The sequence below is a fragment of the Erithacus rubecula genome, assembly GCF_903797595.1.
Source record: "Erithacus rubecula genome assembly, chromosome: 23".
NCBI lineage: Eukaryota > Metazoa > Chordata > Aves > Passeriformes > Muscicapidae > Erithacus > Erithacus rubecula.
In genome coordinates this window covers 5,790,222-5,816,325 of record NC_136675.1, presented here as the reverse complement: position 1 = coordinate 5,816,325, position 26,104 = coordinate 5,790,222, and the positions used below count along the sequence as shown (strand labels likewise).

General features: G+C 48.2%; 2 protein-coding genes across 2 annotated transcripts; both read left to right on the top strand.

The window, feature by feature from the left end:
- The first annotated feature begins 30 nt into the window (after positions 1–30).
- Positions 31–6,815, top strand: BSDC1 (BSD domain containing 1). Its single transcript, XM_079325520.1, has 11 exons — positions 31–86; positions 987–1,047; positions 1,537–1,653; positions 2,234–2,404; positions 2,501–2,555; positions 2,856–2,971; positions 3,068–3,136; positions 3,281–3,362; positions 3,794–4,315; positions 4,805–4,908; positions 5,150–6,815. The coding sequence occupies exons 1-11, from the start codon at positions 76–78 to the stop codon at positions 5,180–5,182; spliced, it is 1,341 nt and encodes a 446-aa protein (XP_079181646.1). The 5' UTR covers positions 31–75; the 3' UTR covers positions 5,183–6,815.
- An 873-nt stretch (positions 6,816–7,688) lies between these two features.
- KPNA6 (karyopherin subunit alpha 6) lies at positions 7,689–25,609 on the top strand. The gene is made up of 14 exons (XM_079325871.1): positions 7,689–7,808; positions 14,644–14,753; positions 16,303–16,398; positions 17,002–17,101; positions 17,348–17,442; positions 18,333–18,464; positions 18,658–18,746; positions 19,484–19,583; positions 20,323–20,486; positions 21,104–21,182; positions 21,263–21,388; positions 21,913–22,040; positions 23,135–23,313; positions 24,080–25,609. Exons 1-14 carry the CDS (start codon positions 7,805–7,807, stop codon positions 24,262–24,264), a joined length of 1,587 nt encoding a protein of 528 aa, XP_079181997.1. The 5' UTR covers positions 7,689–7,804; the 3' UTR covers positions 24,265–25,609.
- The last annotated feature ends 495 nt before the right edge of the window (positions 25,610–26,104 follow it).

The following is a 26,104-nucleotide window of genomic DNA, read 5'->3' as shown; positions in this document are numbered from 1 at the left end:
GTCAGACGGGCACGGCTCGGGGCGGGGCCAGAGGGGTGAGGGGTCGGTAAATATTGGTGACGTCACACCGCCAAGATGGCGGAGGGGTGAGCGGGGCACGGCCGGGGGGCGGCGGGACCGGACCGGGACCGGGACCGGGACCGGGACCGCGGGGGGGATGGAGGGCGGCGAGAGGAGCCGGCAGCGGAACTGGGGTTTGGGGTTGGGATTGGGATCGGGGTATGGATCTGGATTCGGAGTCTGGGTCTGCGGTTGGGATCTGGATCCGGATCTGGGTCTGGGATTAGGATCTGGGTTGGGATCCGGGATCTGGGTCTAGAGTCGGGATCGGGGTCTGGGATTATGATCTGGGATCGGGATCTGGGTCTGGGTCTGGCTCGGGGGTTGGGATCTGGGATCGGAGTGTCGGATTGAGGTCTGAGATCGGGCGCTGTCATCTGCGGTCTGGATCTGGGATCAGGGATCAGAGTCTGGGTCTGGGATCGGGATCAGATCGGGATCGGAGCTCTGGGATCTGGGTCTGGGTTTGGGATGTGGGTCTGGGTTCGGGATCTGGGTCTGGGTTCGGGATCTGGGTCTGGGTTCGGGGTCTGGGTCTTGGGTTCGGGATCTGGGTCTGGGATCGAGATCAGAGCTCTGGGATCTGGGTCTGGGGTTCGGGATGTGGGTCTGGGATCGGGATGTGGGTCTGGGTTCGGGGTCTGGGTCTTGGGTTCGGGATGTGGGTCTGAGTTCGAGATGTGGGTCTGGGATCGGGATGTGGGTCTGGGTTCGGGATCTGGGTCTGGGATCGGGATGTGGGTCTGGGTTCGGGATGTGGGTCTGGGATCGGGATGTGGGTCTGGGTTCGGGATCTGGGTCTGGGTTCGGGATCGGAGCTCTGGGTTCGGGATGTGGGTCTGGGTTCGGGATCTGGGTCTGGGTTCGGGGTCTGGGTCTGGGTTCGGGCTCGGGCCGTGCCCTGAGCCGTGTCCTGTCCCGCGCAGGGAGGATGGCGGCTGGTGGCGGAGCTGGCTGCAGCAGAGCTACCAGGCTGTCAAGGAGAAGGTGGGAACCACCGGCACCGGGACCGGGATGGGGCGGGACGGCCCCGGGAGCCCCGGGGAGGCTGGAGCACAGCCCGGGAGGGTCTCCCCAAATCAGGATCGGGATGGATTTGCTGGGGATCTTTGGCTCGTGTTGGGCTCTGTCATGTGAGAATCACCCCTGAGCAGAGGGGCTATGCTTCCAGCATGGCTTTGTGCTGTGTAATTTCCTGCCTGTGGCAGCATTGCTTGTGTTAATTACACACAGAACTTAAACCCAGCTTTTCCCAACCTGTGTTTTTTTCTAGTCTTGGCATAAAACCTCCTGGAATGTGTTTTGGGCATAGCAGATGCTGTTGTTATTCAGGTTATTCTGGTTTTACTCATTGCCCAGGTTGGGGTGAGGGCTCAGCTGGGCTAAACTCTCCCACTTGAGTTTTTTGTAACGTGCTGGGAATGGCTTTGTTGGGGAACCACAAGCCTGGAGAATCCATCTGCTGTCTCCCTGCAGTCCACAGAGGCTCTGGAGTTCATGAAGAGGGACCTGGCTGAGTTCACCCAGGTGGTGCAGCACGACACTGCCTGCACCATCGCCGCCACGGCCAGCGTGGTCAAGGACAAGCTGGCAGTGAGTAGGGGCTGGGAGAGCTTCAGCATCCTCCAGGGCCACCCCTGCCATGGGCAGGGACACCTCCCACCATCCCAGGGTGCTCCAAGCTGTCCAATCTGACCTGGGATAATTCCATCCCACTGCCCTCACAGGGAAGAATTCCTTCTCAATAACCCACCTAACCCACCTTCCTTCAGCTGGAGGTCACTCCCCTGTGTCCTGTCACTCTGTGTCCTGTGGGTGAGCACAGGAAGGTTCCTGTGGTTCTCCCTGCACTGTGCTGAGCAGGGGGGACTGTCAGTGTCACTGTAGGGTGGCAGTGGCAGTGTCACTGTAGGGTGACAGTGGCAGTGTCACTGTAGGGTGACAGGGGCTCTCCACACCAGCTGTGAGCCTCAGCTCTGCTGGGACATCCCCAAACCTGCCTGTGTCCTTCCCACAAAGCCTCAGCTCAGTGCCCCCCTCAGGAAGGTGCCTCCCACCCCCTCCCAGCCCTGTCTCCTCCATAGCACTTTCCAAAGGGAGATCCTTCTTCCTTAAAGATCCCACCCAGAAATTCTGGGATGTTACTGACACTGTGCTGCCTCTTGCCTTGAAGAGGGCAGAAGGCTCCTCAGGTGCCACTGAGAAGGTGAGGAAGGGGCTCTCTGATTTCCTGGGGGTCATCTCAGACACCTTTGCCCCCTCCCCGGACAAGACCATTGACTGTGACGTTATCACACTGATGGCAACACCCTCAGGGACCACTGAGCCCTACGACAGTGCCAAGGTGAGTGTCCTATTCTGGGATGTGCCATCCTGAGCCCTGTCCCCTGGCTCTGCTGCTGTCCCTGCCCTCACTGCTGTCCCTGTGTGTCTCCTCCAGGCTCGTCTCTACAGCCTCCAGTCTGACCCAGCCACCTACTGCAATGAGCCTGATGGTATGGGAGGGTGCAGGGGGTCCAGGGTGCTGCCCCTAGGGGGTCTGGGGGACAGCTGGAACTCCCTGAAGCCTTTGGCCAGCAGGGTTTGGCTGTAGCTGGGGCCAGCTATGAAGACATTTGGCTCTTACCTCAAGGACCAGCTTAGGCTGAATTTGCTGACCCAGTTTAAATTGGTCCCATGTGGCCTTTGGCTAGCAGAGAAGTTCTGTGTCTCCCTCCTCCTTTGCCTTTTCAATAAAACTTCTCCAAACTCTGGTTTGTGCCAAAGATTTTCATCCCTGTGCTTGTCCCAAACAGGCCCTGCTGAGCTGCTGGAGGCCTGGCTCGCTCAGTTCAGCCTGGAGGAGAAGAAAGGGGAGATTGCAGAGCTGCTGGCAACCAGCCCTTCCATCCGAGCACTCTACACCAAAATGGTGAGGCCCTGCCTGGGCAATTCCTGATTTGGGGAATGCTGCAGGAAAGCCCTGAGCTGTTTGTCCCTTGCAGCTCATCCCTGATTCCTTCCCCAGGTCCCTGTGGCTGTTTCCCACTTGGAGTTCTGGCAGCGCTACTTCTACAAACTGCATCGCCTGGAGCAGGTGGGTCAGGCTGGGGGCTCCCTGGGGCTGCTTTCCTGGGAAAACAGGGAGCTGGGCTGGCTGCTTGGACTCAGTGATCCCAAAATGCCTGGGGGAGGGAGGGGTTGGGAATGTGAGTGGCTGCTGATGTTGAATTCCCTGCAGGATGAAGCACGCAGGGAGGCTCTGAAGCAGAGAGCGGAGCAGAGCATGCACCAAGAGGAGCCAGGCTGGGAGGAGGATGAAGGTGGGACAGGTTTTGGGGCTCTGGGAGGCTTTCTGGAGGACTTTTCACTCGTCATCACTTCATAAATCATAAATGGGCAGTGAGTGGGCAGCTCTGATCTCTGCGCTGTGAGCAGTGATGGGATCTGAGGGAATGCCTGGAGCTGGGCCAGGGTGGGTTGGGTTGGGTATCAGGAAAATGCTCTTCACCCTGAGGGTGCTGGGCACTGCCCAGGCTCCCCAGGCACAGCCCCAAAGCTGCCAGAGCTTCAGGATAATGCTCCCAGGGATGCACAGGGTGGGATGTCTGTGCAGGGCCAGGGATTGGACTGGCTGATCCCTGTGGCTCCTTCCCAGCTCAGGACATTCTGTGATTCTGTGAAATGCAGCTCCCAGCCCAGCTGCTGCTGCACTTGCTGAAACATCTCTCACTTCTCTTCTGCCTCCCTACAGAGGAGTTCTTGGGGATGTCCCCCCTGCCTTGTGCAAACATCACATTTCCAGGAGCAGCACAGAAAGAACCCACCCTGGAGGGAACCCCCCCTGCTGCTCCCCCTGGGCAGAGCTGGGCTGTGCTGCCCCCAGAGCTGGTCCCAGTGGAGCAGAGCCCCTCGGAGAGCAGCGAGAGCGTGTCCCTTGTGACTCAGATTGCAAACCCTGCCTCTGTGCCTGCCACCCAGCTACAGACTGCAGCTCCTCCCCTGGGCACCCAGGACCTCTCCCAGAGGCTGGTGGAGGCCACCTTGGAAGAGCAGAGCTCCCTGCCAAAACCCCCAGAAGCTGCTCAGCCTTCTGCACCTGCCCAGGAATCAGCAGCATCCTCAGAGGCAGCAGCTGGAACAGAGCTCAGAGAGCTGGAGAGCAAAGGCCAGGGCAGGACAGAGACTCTGAGAGAGGAAGGGCCCACAGATCTGAGAGTCTTCGAGCTCAACTCTGACAGTGGCAAATCCACCCCCTCAAACAATGGCAAGAAAGGTTTGTGTGGGGCCTGGAAACCCCTGGGAGGGGCAGCTCCTGGGGAAAGGGCTCTGGGTTTGTGGGGTGAGGGAGAGGAAGGGGAAAGAAATCAGAAAGGTCTGCTGGCTCAGCAGAACAGGGCTTTGGTGCCAGGAAAGGCTGTGCTCTGTGGAGGGAATGTGGTGATTCCTTCCCTGTCATCCCTGGGAGTGTCCCCATAGCTGAGTCCCTCCTGTCATTCCTTATCTGCTGCACTTTCTGTGTGACTGGAGCCCAACACATCCCAGCTCTCCCAGACCAGAGGAGAAAATGTTTCAGCATTCCCCTCTTCCACTTGTTCTGCTGTGAGGGAAGCAAGCTCAGTCCATCCCATCTCTGTCAGGGAGCTGTTTCATGGGAATGTGGAGAATTTCCCTCCTCAGGCAGGCTGTGGTAGCTCTGATTTTTGGCAATTCCAGGGCTTTGGAGCCAGCTCTGGTGGCTCAGTGGGGATGTTTGTGCTTCCAGGCTCCAGCACGGATATCAGCGAGGACTGGGAGAAGGACTTTGATCTGGACATGACAGAGGAGGAGGTGCAGCTGGCACTGTCCAAGGTGGAAATGTCTGGGGAGGTGAGTTAGGAGAGGCAAAACTGCCCTCCAAAAGCATCACCCAGCCCTCAGGGTGCTGCTGCATGAGCAGAGAGGGGCTGGTGGGTTTTGGAAACAGAGCAGGCAAATCCCTGCTGGGAGGGTGTGGGAGTGTGAGGATCCATCAGGCTGTGTGCTGCCTCAGGTGCCCTGGGCTGGAGGAGCTGTTGAGCTACAGAAAGGGTTGAAAACAGCTCAGAAATGAATTTCCTCTTGTTTGCAGCTGGAAGATGAAGAGTGGGAAGACTGGGAATAAAGCAGCTGCTTCCAGTGTGTGTCACAGGCTCATTTCCACCATCGAATGTGAATCCAACCATGGACCAGCTGTTCCTTTGTGTGTGACTGTGCTGGGGGTTGCAGCTCCAGCCTGGAGGAGTTCTATTCCTGCTAAAACCTGTGGGCAACTCAAGTGACCCCCTCAGATCCTGGGGGAGGAAGCAGGAGGTCACTGTCCCACAGGAGCCTGACTTCTCCATAGGTCCTAGAGACTGGCCAAGCCAAAACTGACCCTGATGTGTTGGGAAGAGGCAGAGTGAGGGGTCCCTGGGGCAGCTGGGCACTCAGAGCCCTGCCAGCTGTGCTGGGTGCTGCCAGGCTGCCAGCTGGCTCCTTCCTTGCTTGTGTGTGCACGTGTAACCTGCAGCTGGGAGGCTCCTGGATGTGGCTGTGCCTGCTCTGCTCGCTGCTCTGCAATTCCCACCTGGAAAGCAACACCCAGGGAGGGCCTGAGGGCTGCAGGTGCTGCAGAAAAAGGCACTTGGCTCGTGGCTTTGACCCTGGAAGGAGCCAAACCCCCTGCCAAACCCTGAGCTTCTGCCTGGCTTTTTGTCTTGGAAGCTTTTCCTCATGGAAACTCCAGTTTCCAGCAGTTCCTGGAAGAGCCAAGGCCTGCTGCTCCCCCCCTTTGCAGCTGCACCACCTTCCTGCACTGGGTTTTGTGTCTTTCTAGTTAAATTCTCCAAGCAAAATCCTCGTGGCTTGCTCTTACTCAAGCCCTGCTGGGCTGGCAGTGCTTTGGGTCACCTGGGAGCAGAACCCCTGGTGTTGATGCCCAGGTCAGTCCTTTCAAAGGCCCAGCCTGACCCACTGACCACTTAACTCTGCTTGGCCAGTCTGGGCAGAGAGAGGCTCCCAAATGTGGGTGGTCCCTGCTGGCTGTGTCCCCACCTGACCCCTGTCCCACCCATGCCAGGCCCTGCAGCCACCACGAGCTTTGCTCTGCTCACTTGGGTTCCTTCCCTTCAGCCCCTGTGACTGCTTTGCCACATTTCCTTCAGCCCCACAGCTTCTTTTTGGGGCAGTTTCCTTGTCAGGACATGAGATGTTGCTGATGCACAGTTATCCTGAGGGGACAGTGCCCTCATTGCTCTCCTGGCCTTTGGGGTGGTGGGGTGACACTTTCTGCCTTTGTTCTGCCCCCTCCACTGGGACTGGGGATTTCCTGCTGGGTTTGGACAGCACTAAACAAGGTGCACTTGGAAGAGTTGGGATTTTGGGGTTGGGTTTTCCTCCTTTGGGGTGACTCCTGGTGGGAGCATCCCTGTGGGACAGCTCTGATCCTGCCTGGGGTGTCCAGCAGAGCCTCACCTCGTCCTGGCTCAGATTGTGGTGGGCAGGGGACACAGGGGACACGAGTGGGGACCTGCTGATCCCACAGCAGAGCTCAAGGGTGCAGCATCCGTGTCACTTTCTTTTCTTTAGTGGAATTAACCGTTGGGTTGGTTGTGCAATATTCTCTGTTCTTGAACTATTCTGCATCTCCCTGAGCCTTTTCTAGCTGGGGTGACAAACCAGGAACAATTCTAACAGCTGGTAGTTTTGTAATGATGACTTTCTCCAAACCTTTTACAGACTTGCAGTTAACAGCAATTAAAGGAGTTCTCAGAGTCTCTGCCTGTCCTGGGTGTTCTCATTTCCTCTAGGGTGGGGATGACACCATTTTTCTTTCCCTCAGAAGAGGGAAAGGAAGCCCCAGGCTCCTCAAACTCTGTCCCCCACTTATTCTGAGTGACCCCATAAAACCACCCAGTGTTTGTCTCTGCTGGAACATCACCCACGAGCCTGGAGAGATGGAAAACACCATCCAGCAATCCCTTCCAGTGGGGATATTCACAATTCCATCACACCACGGGGCTGCTGGTTTTATCCCAAGGGTTCCTTACAGCCTGGCACCATTCCTGGGGGATGCTGCTTGTGGGGAATGCAGGGCTCAGCCTGCTCCTTTCCCTTCTTGCAAAGGGAATGAGGGCACAGAACCTGAGTGACAGGACACGAGTGACAGAAACCGAGTGATGAGACACGAGTGACAGGACAGAGGGGGCAGGACATGAGTGACAGGATGAGTGACAGGACGGAGGGGACAAAATGAATGACCAGAAACGAGTGACAGGATAGAGGGGACAGGATGAATGACAGGACATGAGTGACAGGACAGAGGGGACAGAACCCGAGTGACAGGACACTAGTGACAGGATGAGTGACAGGACACGAGTGACAGGACGCGAGTGCCAGGACACGAGTGCCAGGACACGAGTGACAGCCCGAGCGACAGGACACGAGTGACAGAGCCCGAGTGACAGAACACGAGTGACGGGACACAAGTGCCAGGACGCGAGTGACAGGACGCGAGTGGCAGGACATGAGTGGCAGGACACGAGTGACAGGACGCGAGTGGCAGGACAGGAGTGGCAGGACGCGAGTGGCCGGGGCAGTTCCGCCCCCGCTCGCGGGGGGCGCCCGATCGCCGCTGCCTGGCCCCGCCGCGCTCCGCGCGCACAGTTTTGGCCCCGCGCTGCCGCCGTCCCGCCCGCGCCCCGCCCGCCGCCGCCATATTTTGGCCGCCGCCGCCGCCACCGGAGCCGCCGTCGCAGCCGCCGCGATGGGTGAGGGCCCTGAGGGGCGGGCGCGGCCCGGGGAGCTCCGGGCACGGCCGAGGGCATGGGGTGGAGCCGGAGCAGCCGCTCCGAGAAGCCGGGCAGCGGGCACAGCCCGTCCGCGCCGCGCTGCCGCCGCCCTCGCCGCTCACCGGCGTCCCGGGCGCTCCCGGGGCTGAGGGCGGCGGGCGCGGCGCGGCCGCTGAGTCATCCCGGGGGTCTGGGGGGGCGCGGGGCGCCCTCAGGGGGCTCTCGGTGAGAGGTTGTGACCCTTTGGGGCGCTGCGGGGCGTCAGTGGTGAAATGCGCCCGGTTTGGGGTGCCCGTGCTGCAGGAGCCCCAGGTCTGTGGCGAGAGCTCAAGAGCCCAATTGGGGTGTGGGTGCTGGAGCTTTGGGGTGCCGGTGCTGTAACTTTGGGGTGCCAGTGCCCTGTTTGGGGGTGCCAGTGCTGTAACTTTGGGGGTGCCAGTGCCCTGTTTGAGGGTGTCAGTGCCCGGTTTTGGGGGTGCCTGTGCTGGAACTTTGGGGTGTGGGTGCTGGAGCTTTGGGGTGCCGGTGTGTAACTTTGGGGTGCCAGTGCCCTGTTTTGGGGTGCCGGTGTGTAACTTTGGGGTGCCAGTGCTCTGTTTTGGGGGTGTCGGTGCTGTAACTCTGGGATGTCAGTTCTGTAACTCTGGGGTGCCAGTGCCCGGTTTTGGGTTGTAAGAGCCCGGCTTGGGGTGTCAGTGCTCTATTTTGGGGGTGCCAGTGCCCTGTTTTGGGGGTGCAGTGCTGTAACTTTGGGGGTGCAGTGCTGTAACTTTGGGGGTGCAGTGCTGTAACTTTGGGGTGCAGTGCTGTAACTTTGGGGGTGCCAGTGCCCTGTTTTGGGGATGTTTAGTGCCCTGTTTTGGGGGGTGCCAGTGCCCTGTTTTGGGGGGTGCCAGTGCCCGGTTTTGGGGGGTGCCAGTGCCCGGTTTTGGGGGGTGCCAGTGCCCGGTTTTGGGGGGTGCCAGTGCCCGGTTTTAGGGGTGTCAGTGCTGTAACTTTGGGGTGCAGTGCTGTAACTTTGGGGGTGCCAGTGCCCTGTTTTGAGGTGCCAGTGTTGTAACTTTGGGGGTGTCAGTGCCCCGTTTTGGGGTGCAGTGCTGTAACTTTGGGGTGCAGTGCTGTAACTTTGGGGGTGTCAGTGCCCCGTTTTGGGGTGTCAGTGCCCCGTTTTGGGGTGCAGTGCTGTAACTCTGTTTGGGGCTGTTCACGCCGCTGCTGATCCCTCCCCAGATCTCTGCTCCGTTTAAATTCGCACATAACCGCTCGATTTAAATCCTGAGCTCAGGGTCCGAGTGAGAATCCCACAAACCTCTCGGCAGCTCTGAGCACTCTGGTTGTCGTGACTTTGATGAAAATAAAGTTTCAGTGTCGCTGTGCACGTGCTGGGCTGTCCCTGTGTCACCCTGAGTGCCACAGGCTGCTCGAATGAGTGGAACCTGCAAATAAATCCCAGCTCCGTGTTGTCCCTTCAAAAAGTGCTTTGATTCCAGCAGCTTTTTGTTTTGATGTGCCTGGTGTGGGAAGTCCCCAGCTTGGAGAGGAAAGGTGTTTTTTATTTTTTTATTTTTGAGGATTCCTGTAGGAAGATAACGTTTGGAAAAGCCAAGCCTGTAGCAGCCGTTTTTTCCTTCAAATTGAGTGAGGATCGTTTGGAAATAAGAATTAAAATGTTTCTATTTTCCACCTGCAATATTGTTTTTTAACCGGAGCTGCTTCAGAAGCTTAATAGCTTTAAGGTGGCAAGTTCAAATTGGATATTGGGCAGAAATCCTTCCCTGAGAGGGGAACTGTGGCTGCTCCATCCCTGGAATTATCCCAGGCCAGGTTGGAACACCCTGGGAATAGTGGAAGATGTCAGGGATGGGACTGGATGAACTTCCAGCTCCTTCCAAACCAGGGATCCAGTGAAGCTTCAAAAATTCCCTGTGAGGTGAGATCCTGCCTGTCAGGATCTCCTCAAAAACTTTTCTGCTGCCTCCAAACCCTCCTGTGGTGTCAGTGACCACATCCAGCCCTCAACAGCTTTGGAATCTTCATTTATGGCTTGAGATGTAAAACCTGGACTGGCAGCTCTGAGGAAAAAACAAAAATGTCCTGGGGCAATGGGATAGTCTGGAAATCGTTTGGGGCAGTTTTGTGTGGAGCTGAGAAATTTGTGCACAGGAGCTTCTCCTTCTTCCCACCACTGTTAAGAGTTTAATATCCCCCTTGTTTGAATTATCTTCATGTAACTTTATTATTTTTAAACAAGCCAAAGCTGGGTTTTTTTCATTATTTTAGGTTCATTATACTGTTTCTTGTTTGCCATGCAAATGACATCTTTAAATGCCTTTTTTTAGTGCTGTTTAACCCATTGAGCAGTATCGATGCTCAATTCTTAATAAAACTCCCGTGGCTGATGAATTTAACAGTTAATTGGCTGTTTTGCTTTGTTTGCTTTAGTTCAGGAGAGCAAACATGAACTTTGTCAAGGGGGAGAGTTTGATCATTAAAATCCTGTGAGAGTGAAAGTTCTGATTCCTTCAGGCTTTCAGTTCTGAGGTCCAGATAAATCTGCTTAGCAAATCACACAGTCCTGTTTGTTCCTGAGGCAAAGCACATGTTGGAAAGGGATGGATTTATTGGAATTTTATATCCCTCTATAATTATCTCTGAGTGTTTCTGGTCAGTTTTAATCTGTAACTCTCCTGAGGTTTTGAGTGAATTCAAGTTTTTTCCCCTATTTTATGGACTGTTCTATGCTGACACTTGTGCTTGATCAGTCAAATCTGAATATTCAGAATGGATAAATAAATTTGAAAGCTCACAAATTTTGGGATGAAAAAAATCAAATGAGGAGGAGGAAGGATTGAAAACCGGATTGAGAAGCAAATGAGGAGGAGGAAGGATTGAAAACCAGATTAAGGAGTTGGTGTGTTCCTTTTCCACCCGGGCAAGGACATTCCAAAACGATTCCTAATCTTGTTCTGACCCTCGGCAATGAGAAGCAAACAGTGAATTTTCCCCCAGAGAGGATTTTTGCCTCTCCCTTCCCCCTCTGAGCGCCGCACATTCCAGCGGTGATATCGCACCCGGATCGGGGATTTACCAGCACAGCGAGTCCCGGGGACAGCGACAGCTCTGCGAGGAACTCTGAGCGATTCTGCTGGAATTTTTCCTTTTATTTTTATATGAATTCACTCCAAAACTATCAGATTTTTAGTAAAAAAAAAAGTGTTTCACTGATTTTTTTTTTTTTTTATTCTTCCTTTTTTTTTTTTTTTTTTTTTGGTAGCAGCTCAGAGCTGTCCTTTTACACATGAATTCAACTACTTTTATGTATTTATTCATTTGATTGGTATTTAAGTAGTACAGATAATTTAATCTGCTTTTTCTAGGGGTTTCAATTCACTTAATGAAGTTATCCTGGACACATTTATTTTTCTAGGAGAATCCTCTGGAGATGTTAATTATGTTAGGAAGAGATGGAAAGATCCTCAGGGATTTCAGGGAAATGGAGAAATATGAGGAATGAGGTTTGTCCTATGAAACTGCAGCAGTTCACTCCATTTATTTTGCTGCAGTTTGTCTAATTTAAAAGAATTTAAATTACAAATCACCAACTTTATCCCATCCCAGGCAAAACTTGGGTGAAAAGGGCTTTTGGAGGTCACCTGAGAGCTGGGAATGTCCCCAGCAATCACTAATTAGCAGATTAGTGTTGATGAAGTTCCTCAAGTTTATTTATTTCCAATATGTCAGCCCCTCCTGTGTGTTCAGTGCCACTTTAGGAAGTGGAATATTCCCTGGGGAAAAATGGAATTTTGGCTCCAAAAGAGCCGTGTCAGCTCTGTGCCTTCCCCTGACTCAGCAGAACAAATCCTGCAGTGACTCAGCTCCCAGCTGGAACAAGTGATGGCAGCAACAAAAAAACCAAAATTAATTAAAAAAAATAGGAATTGGGAAGAGGCAGAGTTGGATTTTTCATCCAGAAGCTGTTACAGTAACAACTCTGGAATTACACTTCTTACAGAGCCGTCAAAATCCAATTTTCACCCTTTATTTTAAATAGAAATACCTTCCCATCCTCCAATTTGTGAGTGTGGCAACTTGGATTTGTAATTCCTTGACAGCTGGAGGATTTTTTGCCAAGCTCCTGTGGGAGTTTCCTTTGCACATGAAATTAGGAAGGTGATGTTCAGTTGTTTGAAATGCAAATACTGATTTTTAATTTTTTTTTTTTTTGTGCTGGGGTTATAAATGAACTTCACTAATCCAGGCAGATACAAAACTTGGGGAAATGTGGGATTCCTAAAGAAGAAAGGATTATTTTTTTTTTTTTTAATCCAAGCTGGATCAAATTTTTTTTAAATGGAATGAATCTTGCAAGATTTGTTGTTTCTTTGAGTGAACTCTCTCAAGTTCTGAGTTCAGTGTCCACTTCTGTAAAAGCAAATCTTTCCAGAATAAAATAAAAAATCTGTGGTTGAAATCTTTCCCTTAGGATCAGATCATTCCTTCCCCATTCCTAGAAAACTCCCAAATCCTGATTATTGATTCCCACAGATGGAAGTAAAATTTAGAATTATCACTAATTAACTGAAATATTCCAACCACAGAATTTATCCTGCTGTGTTTTATTTCCATCAGTCTGTGAGGTCCTGATCCTGCATTTCTCACCCCTGTTGCCATGGCAATGGGTTGGAATGTCCCAAATCAGCATTTTTGTGCCATTAAACCATTGCCAGAGATGATGGGTTGGGAGAAATCAATAGAAATCATCTGCAGGGATAAAATGGGGGAGAAAAAACAGAATTTTGTGTCTGAGAGGTTTTTTTGGGGTGACAATTCTTGATGCTCTGGGACAAAAAAAAAACCTCAAAAAATTTAAAAAATGAGGTGCTGAATGTCCTGTGTCACTTGGCTATTTCTGCCTGCTAATCCTGTGTATCCTCATTTTTCCTTCCTCTTTTCTTTCCAAAACCACCTTTTGAACTGGAGGTTTTGCTTTCCAAAAAGAGGATTAAAGTTCTTCAATTATTTGGAGAACTAAGCTGTCAATTCTTCTGTGTGGGGTGGAAATAGAAATAAAAACAACAGTGGTGCTTAAATATATTTTCTGAATTAAAATCTCTATCTAGGTGACTCCTGGTTGTTCTATGGTCAAATATAAACCTCTAAAGTCTGTAAATTTTTTTTTTTTTTGTATGTGTGTGTCTTTTTAGCTGGTTTTGTGAAATCAGAACTGAAACTATTTTGTTTCCTCTCTTGTTATAACATTCTTTTTTTTTTTTTTTTTCAGTTGTTCTATCTCTCCTTAATAATGAAAAGCTGAATATTTCTATTTATTACATTTTTTTTTTCTTAGTTTGGCTGTTGACTTTTGGGTCTGACACTTCTCCAGCTGAAAATTTCTATTTAATAGATTTTTTTTTTTTTCTTAGTTTGGCTGTTGACTTTTGGATCTGACACTTCTCCAGCTGAATATTTCTATTTAATAGATATTTTTTTTTTCTTAGTTTGGCTGTTGACTTTTGGATCTGACACTTCTCCAGCTGATTTTTGGAAAAGTTCCAGAGTAGCTGGAGCTTGTTGATAAGTGGGACTGAAACTTTGTGTGATCCAAGGGTGCCTCAAACTTGAAATGAAAATAAAATTACAAACTTCCACCAACTCCCACCTTAGCAGCTGGGGGAAAAAAAAAACCAACAAAAAAACCCAAAAATATTGATTTTTCAAATGAATTCTCAGGGAGTAACTTGGTTCAGGACTCTGAGATTTATCCAGAAAAAAAGCACAAATGTGGGAAAAATGTCAGAAAATTGAGAATTTGGGGAGTTTTTTTCCCAAACAAGGGAGCAGAGAGGGGTTTTCATTCTTCCCTAATTCAGTTTCAGATTTATCCTGTGCCAGGTACTGGAGAATTTCCCTGACTGGGAGGGAAATTCTGAAGGAATCAGAATTGCTGCATTTTATTTTAATTATTAATTATTATCATAATTATTGTTTATATTTAATATAATAATTATATTTAATTATTTATTGAATTTTTTATAATTTTTTTTTTCCCCTCCTTGGGGATTTTTTTTTATTTTTTCCCCTCCTTGGGGCTTTTTTTTGGGGTTTTTTTCCCTCATTGGGGTTTTTTTGGTTTGGTTTTTTTTTTTTTTTTTTTTTTTTTTTTTTTGTTTTTTGGGTTTTTTTCCCCTCCTTGGTTTTTTTTTATTTTATTTTGTTTTGTTTTACCTCCTTGGGTGTTTTTTTTTATTGTTGTTTTTTGTTTGTTTGTTTTACCTCCTTGAGCTTTTTCTGGTTTGCTTTTTTTCCCCTCCTTATTTTTTTTATTATTTTTTTGTTTTACCTCCTTGGGGTTTTTTTTTTGTTTTTTTTCCCCTCCTTGGTTTTTTTGTTTTACCTCCTTGGGGTTATTTTTGTTGTTTTTTATTTGTTTGTTTTACCTCCTTGAGCTTTTTCTGGTTTGCTTTTTTCCCCTCCTTGTTTTTTTTGTTATTATTTTGTTTTACCTCCTTGGGTTTTTTTGTTTGCATTTCCCCCCTCCTTATTATTTTTTATTATTTTTTTGTTTTACCTCCTTGTGTTTATTTTTATTCCCTCCTTTAGTTTTACCCCATAACCTCTCCCTCCTTTATTACCAACTCAACACCTTCACTCTGTTCAACTTTCCCTTTTCGCACCAAGAAAAAAACCCCAAAAAAAACCCAAAAAACCCCCATTAAAACCCCTCCAAAACCCCAAAACCCACAAACAAACCAGCCATTCCTCCATCCCAGCCAACAACAAAAGCCCTGAATCCAAATTCCTCCTTTTTCCACAGAAAACTGTCGAATGAAGAGCTACAAGAACAAAGCCCTGAACCCCGAGGAGATGCGGCGCAGGAGGGAGGAGGAGGGGATCCAACTGCGCAAGCAGAAACGGGAGCAGCAGGTGCCTCCCAGCCCAGAGCTGCCCCTTCAAACACCTTCACATCCCACTTCTCCCACAGCTTCCTCTTTACCTGCATCCCACTTCTCCCACTCTGAGCTTCCTCCTTTACCTGCATCCCAGTTCTCTCACTCAGCTTCCTCTTTACCTGCATCCCACTTCTCCCACTCTGAGCTTCCTCTTTACCTGCATCCCACTTCTCCCACTCAGCTTCCTCTTTACCTGCATCCCACTTCTCCCACTCTGAGCTTCCTCTTTACCTGCATCCCACTTCTCCCACTCAGCTTCCTCTTTACCTGCATCCCACTTCTCTCACTGAGCTTCCTCTTTACCTGCATCCCACTTCTCCCACTCTGAGCTTCCTCCTTTACCTGCATCCCACTTCTCCCACTCTGCTTCCTCCTTTACCTGCATCCCAGTTCTCCCACTCTGCTTCCTCCTTTACCTGCATCCCACTTCTCCCACTCTGAGCTTCCTCCTTTACCTGCATCCCAGTTCTCCCACCCTGACCTTCCTCCTTTACCCCAAGATCACCTCAGAGTGACATCAAGTTGTTCAAACCTTGATGCAGCCAAGGAGAGATTATCTTGTTCCAAGGATTGTTTTTGTTGTTTTTATCTCAAGGATTTTTTTTTTTTGCTTGCTCAGCCTGGTATCCGTGGTGGGATCTATAGGGTTTATCTTATATGGTATTACATGTTTGCAAACTTTTCCCAATATAATATAATTTTATTAAATGGTTCAAGCCAAGAGTGCAAACGTGTCACCCAGCATGGATGACATGGAGAAAAAAGAGGAAAAGGTGTCCACCCCCCAAATTCTCCATTTTGGCCACGTGTTCCTTATCACAAACACTCCCAAAAGTCTATTTATCTACATTCTAACAATCTAATTTACACTTCACTACTTTTGGTGGCTTGTTTCCATTCTCCTTGTGCTGACAACTTCCCCCAGGGGTTGGAATTCAGCACCTGTGACACTCAGAGGTCTTTGAGACCCTTCCCAGGGGGGTTTTGAGACCCCCAAGGAGGCCAGGGGTACACCCTGGGCTCCCACAGGCAGTCATGATTTTTTTTTTTTTTTTGTTCTGAAATCTTCCTTTTTTTCACTTTTTTTCTCAATTTTTTTCTCAGGTGCAAAGCTTTCTGAGCACTTTGTTTTCTTGGGTTACTTGTTTTTCTTTTTTTTTTTTTTTTCTGTTGACAGATCCTTGATTTTAAAGGTGGTGGTGTTTTTTTTAACATATAATTAATGAATGGAATTATTTCCTGGAGAAACAGGAAGAATAAATCAAAGTATGACCTGAATTTATTTATTTTTTGGAAACACTAAGTGCTTTATAAGCATTTTTATCCAAGCTGCTTTTTTTTCCTGATTTTGGTGAAATTCTGCACTTGCCTATTTGGGTATTTGCACATTTTAGAGCACAGCTATTAATGACACTTTTAACTCCTGCACTCCAGGGAGGATCTGGGTTGAGGAAACAACAAGTTGTGCAGCCTGTTCATCTTTTGTTTTCTAATAACAATCCCTGTGTTTTGGTCCCCACCAGCTCTTCAAAAGAAGGAATGTGGAGTTGATCAATGAAGATGACTCCATGTTTGACAGTCTCCTGGTGGATTCCTATGTCACTTCCACAGCGTGTGGGGTGAGGTGCCTTCAGACAGATTTTCTATTTTGGGAGGTGGTGAAGCCCTGCAGAAATTCCCAGAGAAGTTGTGGCTGCCCCATCCCTGGAATTATCTCAGATTGAGTGGGATAATTCTTGGAACTGGGTGATCTTTAAGCTCCTTCCAACCCAAACCATCCTGGCATTGTGATTGCAAAGAACTCCCAATCTCCAATATTTTTATTCTCTCACTTTCAAGAATGTTTAAGTGCAGCTGAAACAGCCACAAACCCTTGGCTGAAATACAAAGAGGAAATTTATTCCTGGGGGATCCAGAGGGAGCCATGAGCCCTGCAAAGCTCAGCCCATGCCAGGGAACCCCCATCCTGCTGCTCACTCTGCTTTATCCAGGGTTATTCCTCCTCCAGTGTCCTCCCCTTTTATCCCAATTTTATCCCAATACTATCCAGTATCCCAAATGGGAACTGGAAGAATCTGCCAGGAAATCAAAGCTGGGATCAGTTTGGAATCCTTGGATTTCTGGTTGAACCCAAATCGTGGTGGGATGTCCTGTGTGTGATGCCTGGAATCATCTCAATCTGAAATGGAACCATTTCTCTTTTCTCCTCTGCATCTTTTCAGGAAGGATTGATCACAGGAGAGATGGTAGAGATGCTTTTCTCAGATGACCCTGACCTACAGCTAGCAACCACTCAGAAATTCAGGAAATTACTCTCCAAAGGTAAAAATAACTCAGAGCCTGCCTTGTGCACAAAAGCTTTGCAGGTTAGGGGGGAAAAAAAAATATTCATAATCTAGAAATGTGATAATCTCTTGTATTGCTGATGATTGGCAGTTGTGTGGATTGTACAGAAAATTATTCTGCCAAGCTGTCTCCATGAGTTCAGTTCAATTTGAGATAATTAAATTAACCCTTCAGGCTTATTACTCTCCTCTTTGAAACCTGTTCACTCCCTTGCTGTTTCAGAGCCAAATCCTCCAATAGATGAGGTGATAAACACTCAGGGAGTGGTGGAGAGATTCGTGGAATTCCTGAAAAGAAGTGAAAATTGCACATTACAGGTAAAGGAGATTCTGTTATCAATTCTTCAGGGCTGTTTAAACTGTGAATCCACAGGTGCTATCAAGAGAAAATAGTTTGAACCCTAAAAAAATGCAGGTTATGTGATTTATAGGAGAAGACAAAACTAATCTGTAATGCTCAGAAAAAAAAAATTGTAACTTGCTGTGAATTAAATTCCTAGAAAAATACTGGCAAACATCACCTAATTCAGCTGCAGCACAAGAGAGTTTGGCCTTCCTGTAGCTGATATTTCTGCTGGGAGCTGATGGATCCATGGGATAAACCTGCAGGAAGAAACTCTGTGAGGAAAAAAAAAAATAAAATCTCCATTGCTGGAGGCCAAGAAATGTTAGAAATGGGTTTGGCCAGTGCTGATCCTGCCTGGGGCACAGGGAAGGACTGAGTGGCTTCCTGAGATTCCTTCCAGCTTGGTAATAAGCCCTGGTTTCTTTGGAGGGGTTAAAGAATCTTCCATAGATGGAATTTAATCCAAGTTGATGATTGCTTTCCTCTTTGTCCCTGCCCTCTGACCCAGGTCATAAACCAGAGGGGATTAATTTGCTGAAAAACTGGATGGAAATCTGGTTTTAAACCATAAAAAGAGAAGCAAAACCAGGGAATTTCTGCTCAGCTTCACTTGAACTCTTTAGGATGTTGGATGAAATATAGAAAATTTTCTTTGTGTGTTTTGCACTGTGTGTCTTCACTTTTCTTGCTGGGAAAAAATGATTGTGGAGGAGAAATTTTGTGATGGTGACATCTGCTCATCCTTTGAGCACTGAGGTGTTCTCTTCCCATCTCTCTTTGTAGCAAAATTGTAGCTAAAATGTAATGAGAGCTGTTTTGTTGACCCAGGGTGGTTTTTATTCCTGTTTCTCACTTGTTTCAGTTTGAGGCTGCCTGGGCCCTGACCAACATTGCCTCGGGGACTTCCCAACAAACCAAAATTGTCATCGAGGCTGGGGCAGTTCCAATATTTATAGAACTCTTAAATTCTGACTTTGAGGATGTTCAGGAGCAGGTAAGGATCACTCCTTACTTTGAGATCTTTTTTGGATTAAAAATGTTAATATTAAAAATGCAATGTTTAAATTGAATTATCCCAGCTGGCTGCAGATTGTTGCTTGGAATTACAGAAAAATTGTTCTTTCAGCACACTGCTTATTCCTCCCTGTTAGAAACTGGGTGCTAAAACTGTTGCTGTTTCCTTTCAGGCTGTTTGGGCATTGGGGAATATTGCTGGAGACAGTTCTGTGTGCAGAGATTATGTCCTCAACTGTGCCATTCTTCCTCCTTTATTAATGTGAGTGTCCAGGAGCAGTTCTGGGAGTGCCATTGTACCAGGGCAGCAGTGCTGGAGCTGTGCCCACACATTCCCTGGGAGTCAAAGCTCTGCTTCACACTGGGAATCTGTGGATAAAATTCCTTCCAGATTCTCTGGTTGTTCTGGGAGCCCTGGGAGTCAAATCTCTGGTTCAGAGTGGGAATCTGTGTAAAATTCCTTACAGATTCCCTGGCACTGTGAGGTCCCTGGGAATCAAATCTCTGGTTCAGAGTGGGAATCTGTGTAAAATTCCTTACAGATTCCCTGGCACTGTGAGGTCCCTGGGAATCAAATCTCTGGTTCAGAGTGGGATTCTGTGGATAAAATCCCTTCACTCTGCTCTGGGGGTGAGGCAGGTGCTGTTCCTTCTGGAGTCACAGGGAGTCCCTCAGTTCCTGCTCTCTGCTTGGGCTGTGGGTTTTTTTGGGGTTGGAGTAGGCTCAGGTCTCTCACACCACCTCCCTCAGTGTGGTGCTAACAGATCTGTCAGATCTGGGCTCTGGCTGCTCTGTCAAGAATTAATCTTCATTAAAGATTAAATGGAAATGGAAAAGTGAGGCTTTGTCCCCAGTGGAGCAGTTCCTGTCCCTTGGTCCTTGCTGATGGCTGGGAATGTTTGCCTGAGCTGAACTGGAGCTCAATATTTTAGTTTGAATTCTTTTGGTTCCTTCTGCTCCCACAGCAAGGACAATAATCCCTGGTAATTCTCTGTTCAGGCTCCTCACCACATCCACCAGGCTGACAATGACACGAAATGCTGTCTGGGCTTTGTCAAACCTGTGCAGAGGGAAGAGTCCCCCTCCTGAATTTGAGAAGGTGAGAAGAAATGCCTTGTTGGCAGCCAGGGGCTGGGGACACACACAGTTCAGGTGTTTGTCTGGGTTCTTTTGGGCTGTTCAACTCCAGGAGGGCACAGGGTGAGGTTTTTCCTGCTGAGCTTGATCTGGATGTTTAATTTTTCCCAACCTTTCTGCTGGACCCTTCAAATAAGGGACAGGCCCAGGCTTCCTAGAAAATTCCTCTAAACTATTTCTTTATGAACTCTGGAATTTTGAGGCTTCAATTATTACCAACAATTATTGTGAGACCAGGAAATGCTAAAAACCAGGACTCCTGTGAGCTGTGGTATCTTCCCTTTCCCTCTCCAAAAACCTAACTAAAGGTCCTACTGACTTTTTGGGTATCTCACCCTCCTTTGGCAACACAAAAATATTTTAGAGAGAACACTAAAAAGTATTCTCACTTTAAAATAATGCAAACTCACATACCAAAGCTGGGAAATCTGTGGTGAGGGGTGAAATCTGAATTGAGTATCAATATAAACCTGCTAATAAATGATTGATGAGAACTTGATCAGAATATTGAGAGTCAGAAATGAAACTCCCCAAGCTCAGCGTGGCCGCTCCGTGTCATTTGAGTGCTGCTGAGATTTCTTTGGAGCTGCTGAGTGGGAGAAGGGATGCAGGATTTACCTGAGCAGCAGCAGGAGGTGTTTTCCTGCAGGTGTGCTGCTCCTGGCCTGGTGACTAACCCTGGCTGGTGGCTGTTGTTGCAGGTGTCTCCCTGCCTGCCAGTGTTGTCCCGATTGTTGTTCAACAGTGACTCTGACCTGCTGGCAGATGCATGCTGGGCTCTGTCCTACCTGTCTGATGGTCCCAATGAGAAGATCCAGGCTGTGGTGGACTCAGGGGTGTGCAGGAGGCTGGTGGAGCTCTTGATGTGAGTATCTGGCAGGAGACTGAGTGAGAATCTATCTAAATGCCATCAGAGCACTCCAAACTTCCCGTGCTTCAGGCATCTGAGCTCACCTGGGGTGCATTTAAAGCTGCAATTTTCTGGCTTCTCTTCCTCAGCTGAAGATTTTCCAGACCTGCATTGGTCTCAACATCTGCCCCAAAAGTTATAAATTCACTGATAAAAGAAACATTATCCTTATAAATTTCTGAAATTCAGTCTTTTTTTTTTTTCCCAGACAACTGGGAAGAACTTTCTCTCCTTTCCCAGATTTCCTTAATGATCACAGAGTGTTTATGCTCTCAGACTTCAAATGGAAGCCTGATTGTGAGGCAAATCAAAGAATAATGGCTAGGAGAAATCAGCTTGGCTTTGTTTCTCCAAAATCTGAATGGAAAAGGGGATGTGGAGTGAGGATGCCAAGCATCAAACTGTGCTGCAGCTTTGTTTTCAGTGGCAATATGCTCAGCTTACCCTGTTCTGTGTGGCAGGAGATGAAATCCTATGGAAATCATGCAGGTGGGATGATGGGGAGGGAACACTGTGAATACCCCAGGATGATCTGATGGAGTTGGGTTTGTCTTTGCACAATTCTCCTGCAGGCACAATGATTACAAAGTGGCCTCTCCAGCTCTGAGAGCAGTTGGCAACATCGTGACAGGGGATGACATCCAGACCCAGGTGAGAGCACAGGGATTTCCTGCAGGGACAGCAGGTCCTGGCACTGGTGACCTCACTTTGTGCTTCCTTTTCCCCCAAAGGTGATTCTAAACTGCTCAGCCCTGCCTTGCCTCCTCCATTTACTGAGCAGTCCCAAGGAATCCATCAGGAAAGAGGCATGCTGGACCATATCCAACATCACAGCAGGGAACAGAGCACAAATCCAGGTACAGTCTTCTCCCAGATTCCAGCTCAGCTTTAAGGATTTGCAGCTTTTTCCTTACCCTGACCCTTAGAGGATGGATTGGTTTCACATCTCTTATTTTGCAGATTTGCTGCTAAAAACTGGGGATGGAAATTGGGAATGGCAGCAGCACATGGACTGAACCCCAGAGTCTGGAATAATTTGAATTATAGGAGATACAGCCCCTATTTCCCCATCCTCATCCCTTTGAAGAACTGGAGCTTGTTGAGGTTTAATTATCCTTTTCCTGACCTACATAGGGAAGCAGAGCTTTCATCATTCCCACTTTATTGCTGCAATTCCAGGTTTTGTCTGCTGTGCTGGTTAGGGAATATCTCCTTTTAATAGGATTTGGCTGAGGAATAAACCACAAGAATCACTGCAGGCTGCAACTTGGGAAGTTGGGATATGAAACTGAAGCTTTTTTTTTTTTTTTCCCAAATACTGGGAATTTTTTTTGGGAAGTTCTGCCAATTCCAAGCCCTTCTCCCTGCCCTCTCTTCCCAGGCAGTGATAGATGCCAACATTTTCCCAGTGCTGATTGAAATCCTGCAGAAAGCAGAATTCCGTACGAGGAAAGAGGCAGCGTGGGCCATCACCAATGCCACCTCAGGAGGGACCCCTGAGCAGATCAGGTATTCCTGAGCAGTTCCTTGGAACTTTACCTTGAGGGGAATTTCCAGGTCAAATTTGGAGAAATTCTGGAGTTTAACAGAGGCAGGATTGTAATTTGTAATTTTTTTTTTTTCTGGGCGAAGATAATCGAATCCCAAATTTTCTCCATCTCTCTTTGGATAGTTAAGGCTGAATATCCAGACTTCAATTCCAGCACCTGGATTTCAAAACCTTAATTTGAGCTTTGCTTTGAGGGAAATTTCAAGAATTCCAAGCCAAATTTGGAGAAATTCTGGAGTGTAACATAGGCAGGATTGTAATTTGTTATTTTTTTTTTCTGGGCGAAGATAATCGAATCCCAAATTTTCTCAAACTTTAATTTGAGCTTTGCCTTGAGGGAAATTTCAAGAATTCCAAGCCAAATTTGGAGAAATTCTGGAGTGTAACTGAGACAGGCAGAGCTGGATTATAATTTGTAATTTCCTTCTGGGTGAAGATAATCTAATCCCAAATTTTCTCCATCTCTCTTTGGATAGTTGAGGCTGAATATCCAGACTTCAATTCCAACACCTGGATTTCAAAACCTTAATTTGAGCTTTGCTTTGAGGGAAATTTCAAGAATTCCAAGCCAAATTTGGAGAAATTCTGGAGTGTAACATAGGCAGGATTGTAATTTGTAATTTTTTTTTTTTCTGGGCGAAGATAATCAAATCCCAGATTTTCTCAAACTTTGAGTTTTGCCTTAAGGGAAATTTCAAAAATTCCAGGCAAGTTTGGAGAAATTCTGGAGTGTAACTGATGACAGGACTGTAATTTGTAATTTACTTCTGTGTGAGGATAATCTAATCCCAAACTTTCTCCATCTCTCTTTGGATAGTTGAGGCTGAATGATTTAATTTTAATTTGAGCAGCACCTGGATTTCAAAAGTGACTCCTAAAAAATGAGATTTCTGAAAATAGGGCTGTATACAAATGTAAATAAATGGATCAAAGTAAACCTTGCAGATCTGAAAATGTCTATTTTAAGGTGAATTTCTGGATTTCAGTTGGATTTATATTTTTTTTTCCTTTCCAAGGGAGCAAAGGTGATGTTGGTGCTGCTCTCTCTCTGCAGGTACCTGGTGAATTTGGGTTGTATCAAACCTCTCTGTGACCTGCTGACTGTCATGGACTCCAAAATTGTTCTGGTGGCTTTGAATGGGCTGGAAAATATCCTGAGGCTGGGAGAGCAGGAAGCCAACCAGAGTGGGACAGGGATCAACCCCTACTGCAGCCTCATTGAGGAGGCCTATGGTAGGTTGGGGTCTCTGGGCTGCCCTTCTGCTCTGTTCAAGGGTTTATTCTATTCTAAACCAGCCAATATTTGTTCCAAAATCTTTTCAAACTCCTTTAGTAGGTAATGAGAAAATATTTAGAAGTAAAAACCCTGACCTGGAGTCTAAACTGAAAATCATGGCTTGTACCAGGTGGGAATATTAACCAGAAATGAGCTGGGCTAAGTAAAAAGTGACAGTTTTGAGTCTAAAATTGCTGTGACTGTCCCCAGTTTTACACTGGAAATTCAGGGAGACTTTGCTTTTCCCTGGAGTGACTTAATTTGGTGCTGATGGATTTTTTTTTTTTTTTTTTTTTTTTTTTTTTGTCCTGCTTTGAGGAGGAGCAAATTCCTATTTTGGTTTGAAACTCCCTGTGAGCTGCCAGTGTCTGCTTTGCCCTCTCATTATTCTGAGTGTCCTGATTCTCCCTGGAAGGATAATTCCTGGAATTCCTGAGGGTGTGTTGTGCCTGCACTGGGTTTAACTGGGGCAGCAAGAGCTGCAGGCTGCTGGGACAGACCCTGCTCCTGCAGCTACCAAATTCCTCATTCTTAATCCCACTGGAATCTGGGCTTAGCCTGCAGCTGGGAGCACATCTGGATGAGGGCTGAGATCAGGGAGCAGCTTTGGAATAGTTGGATTTCAATTTCAATTCTCACAGAATCCTTTTGAGAACGGAGAGTCGATTTCTTTGTTTCACCCCACCTCTTTTTTTTTTTTTTTTTTCTTTTTTTCTTCCAAAGGTTTGGATAAAATAGAATTCCTGCAGAGCCATGAGAACCAGGAGATTTACCAGAAAGCCTTTGATTTGATTGAGCACTATTTTGGGGTGGAGGATGACACAGGTGTGGCTCCCCAGGTGGACGAGAACCAGCAGCAATACATCTTCCAACAACCCGAGGCTCCCATGGAAGGATTCCAGCTATAATCCTAAGAGAAAACAACAACAAAAAACCACAAAACAAACCCCAACAACCCCAAATAAACCACCACAGACTTTCTGGAAAGTTTGGGAGAGCAGCTGCTGGTCCTGGCTGGGAAGGTTGGAAAAGTCAAGAAATACAAACGGCGCTCCCGGAGAGAAGGGGAATTTTTCTGCTCCTTGTTTCTTTGGGCTGCTGCTCACCTTGGTTTTTGGAGGCAGGAAGGACACAGAGGTGACAGGTGGCACCTCTTGGTGGCTCTTTTTTTTTTTTTTTGTGGTGGTGTCTCCCCAATGCAGTTTTTACCTCCAGCCTTGGGTTGGGTGAGGACACAGAGAGGAGGGAGCTGTTGTGGCCACAGTAATTCTGCAAAATGTGGGTTGATCTATTTAATTTTTTTTTTCTTTTTTTTTTTTGCACATGTTACTCTTTATTAAAGACTCTTTAATATGCCAAGAGCAAAGTTTATCCCTGGCCTTCCTCCTTCAGGTGAACAGTCCTGGTGAACCCAGGATCAGTTCCCTGATGAAAAATACTGAAAATGGACAGAAAAATGCAAAGTTCTCTCACTGCTGGGAAGTTATTTTTTTTTTTTCCTGCTGCTTCCCTTTGTCTAGATTTTTTTGTTTGTTTGTTTTGAAGAACTGCTAGTGCTATTTCCAAGGATTAAAAACAAACACAGAAAAAAAAGCAACAAGAGCCCAAAGATGGGAACTGGGGTAGATTTTTTTTTTTTTTTTTTTTTGGAGCAGGAAGCACAGCTGCTGTTGCACAGGTTTGGTTTGCATTGTACTGACTGATCTCAGAGCTCTGAAATGCTGAAACCCACCTTCATCTTTACTTGAAATACTTTATTTGCCATGAGAAACATGGGCTGAATTTTGGGCTTTTTCCTGCCTTGGGGTGGTTTGGGGTGGAGGAAATTTTGGCTCCACCTGCCAGCAGTGCTGGGAGCTCCAACAGCACCAGGTTTTCAGGTTTACCTCCTGCTCACAGTCGGATAATGCACATTTTACTTCCAAAAAAAAAGGCAAATCTCTGTATTTTTTATATTATAGCTAGGGAGATATTTGTCTAATTGGGCCAGAGAGCAAACTCTATATGAAATTTCTGTACTAACTATGAAGTCAGCACTGTGAGGCAGGCACACCTGGAAACCCCCGCGCTCGGGGCTGTTCCTGCTGCTCCTCCCCCGCCCCGCCGGTGAACGCGGAGCTCCCTCGGCGCCTTTTGAGTGACTTTGCCGCTATTTCAATAAAACCCGGAGAGGAGCAAACACCGAGCTCGGGGCTGCGGGGGGCGCGAGCTGAGCCCTTGTTGTGGAACGAATAAACTCCACCTGTGCAGGTGCCCGGCTGTGCTGTCGTGGGGGCGATCGGTGACCTTGGGAGGGACCCGCTGCCCGGTAACGGCGGAGGCGCGCGCGGGGCGTGCTGGGAGTTGTAGTCTCCAGGGCGGGGCATGCTGGGAGATGTAGGCCACAGTTTTCCCTTCCTCTTCCTCTGCTTTTTCCCCGCCTCCAGAGGAGCAGGGCGGGAGTTACTGTCCCCGGAGGCTGCGGTTTCTCTTTCTCGTCCTCTTCTTCCCCAACCCCGGGGCAGAGCGGTAGTTGTAGGATTCAGTTTCCTTCCTCCTTCTCCACCTCTTCGAGCAGGCCGGGAGCTGTAGTTCTTGTGCCCGCCCCGCGCTGAGCACGCCGGGAGCTGTAGTTTCTGCGGTCGCTCTCTCGGGGAGCACGCCGGGAGTTGTAGTTTCTGCCGCTGCTCTCTCGCAAAGCACGCCGGGAGTTGTAGTCCCCTCGGCACCTCCCGCCGCGGTTGCCGCGTCTCCCCGCTGCTTCCCGGC

What these genes read in the sequence shown, in the direction of transcription:
- BSDC1 (XM_079325520.1), top strand. An exon ending in AGCCCTACGACAGTGCCAAG is followed by an intron (nt 2,405 to 2,500) that starts GTGAGTGTCCTA and finishes TGTCTCCTCCAG; the next exon opens with GCTCGTCTCTACAGCCTCCA. An exon ending in CTCAAACAATGGCAAGAAAG is followed by an intron (nt 4,316 to 4,804) that starts GTTTGTGTGGGG and finishes TTGTGCTTCCAG; the next exon opens with GCTCCAGCACGGATATCAGC.
- KPNA6 (XM_079325871.1), top strand. An exon ending in AGCAGAAACGGGAGCAGCAG is followed by an intron (nt 14,754 to 16,302) that starts GTGCCTCCCAGC and finishes GGTCCCCACCAG; the next exon opens with CTCTTCAAAAGAAGGAATGT. An exon ending in CCTCATTGAGGAGGCCTATG is followed by an intron (nt 23,314 to 24,079) that starts GTAGGTTGGGGT and finishes TTTCTTCCAAAG; the next exon opens with GTTTGGATAAAATAGAATTC.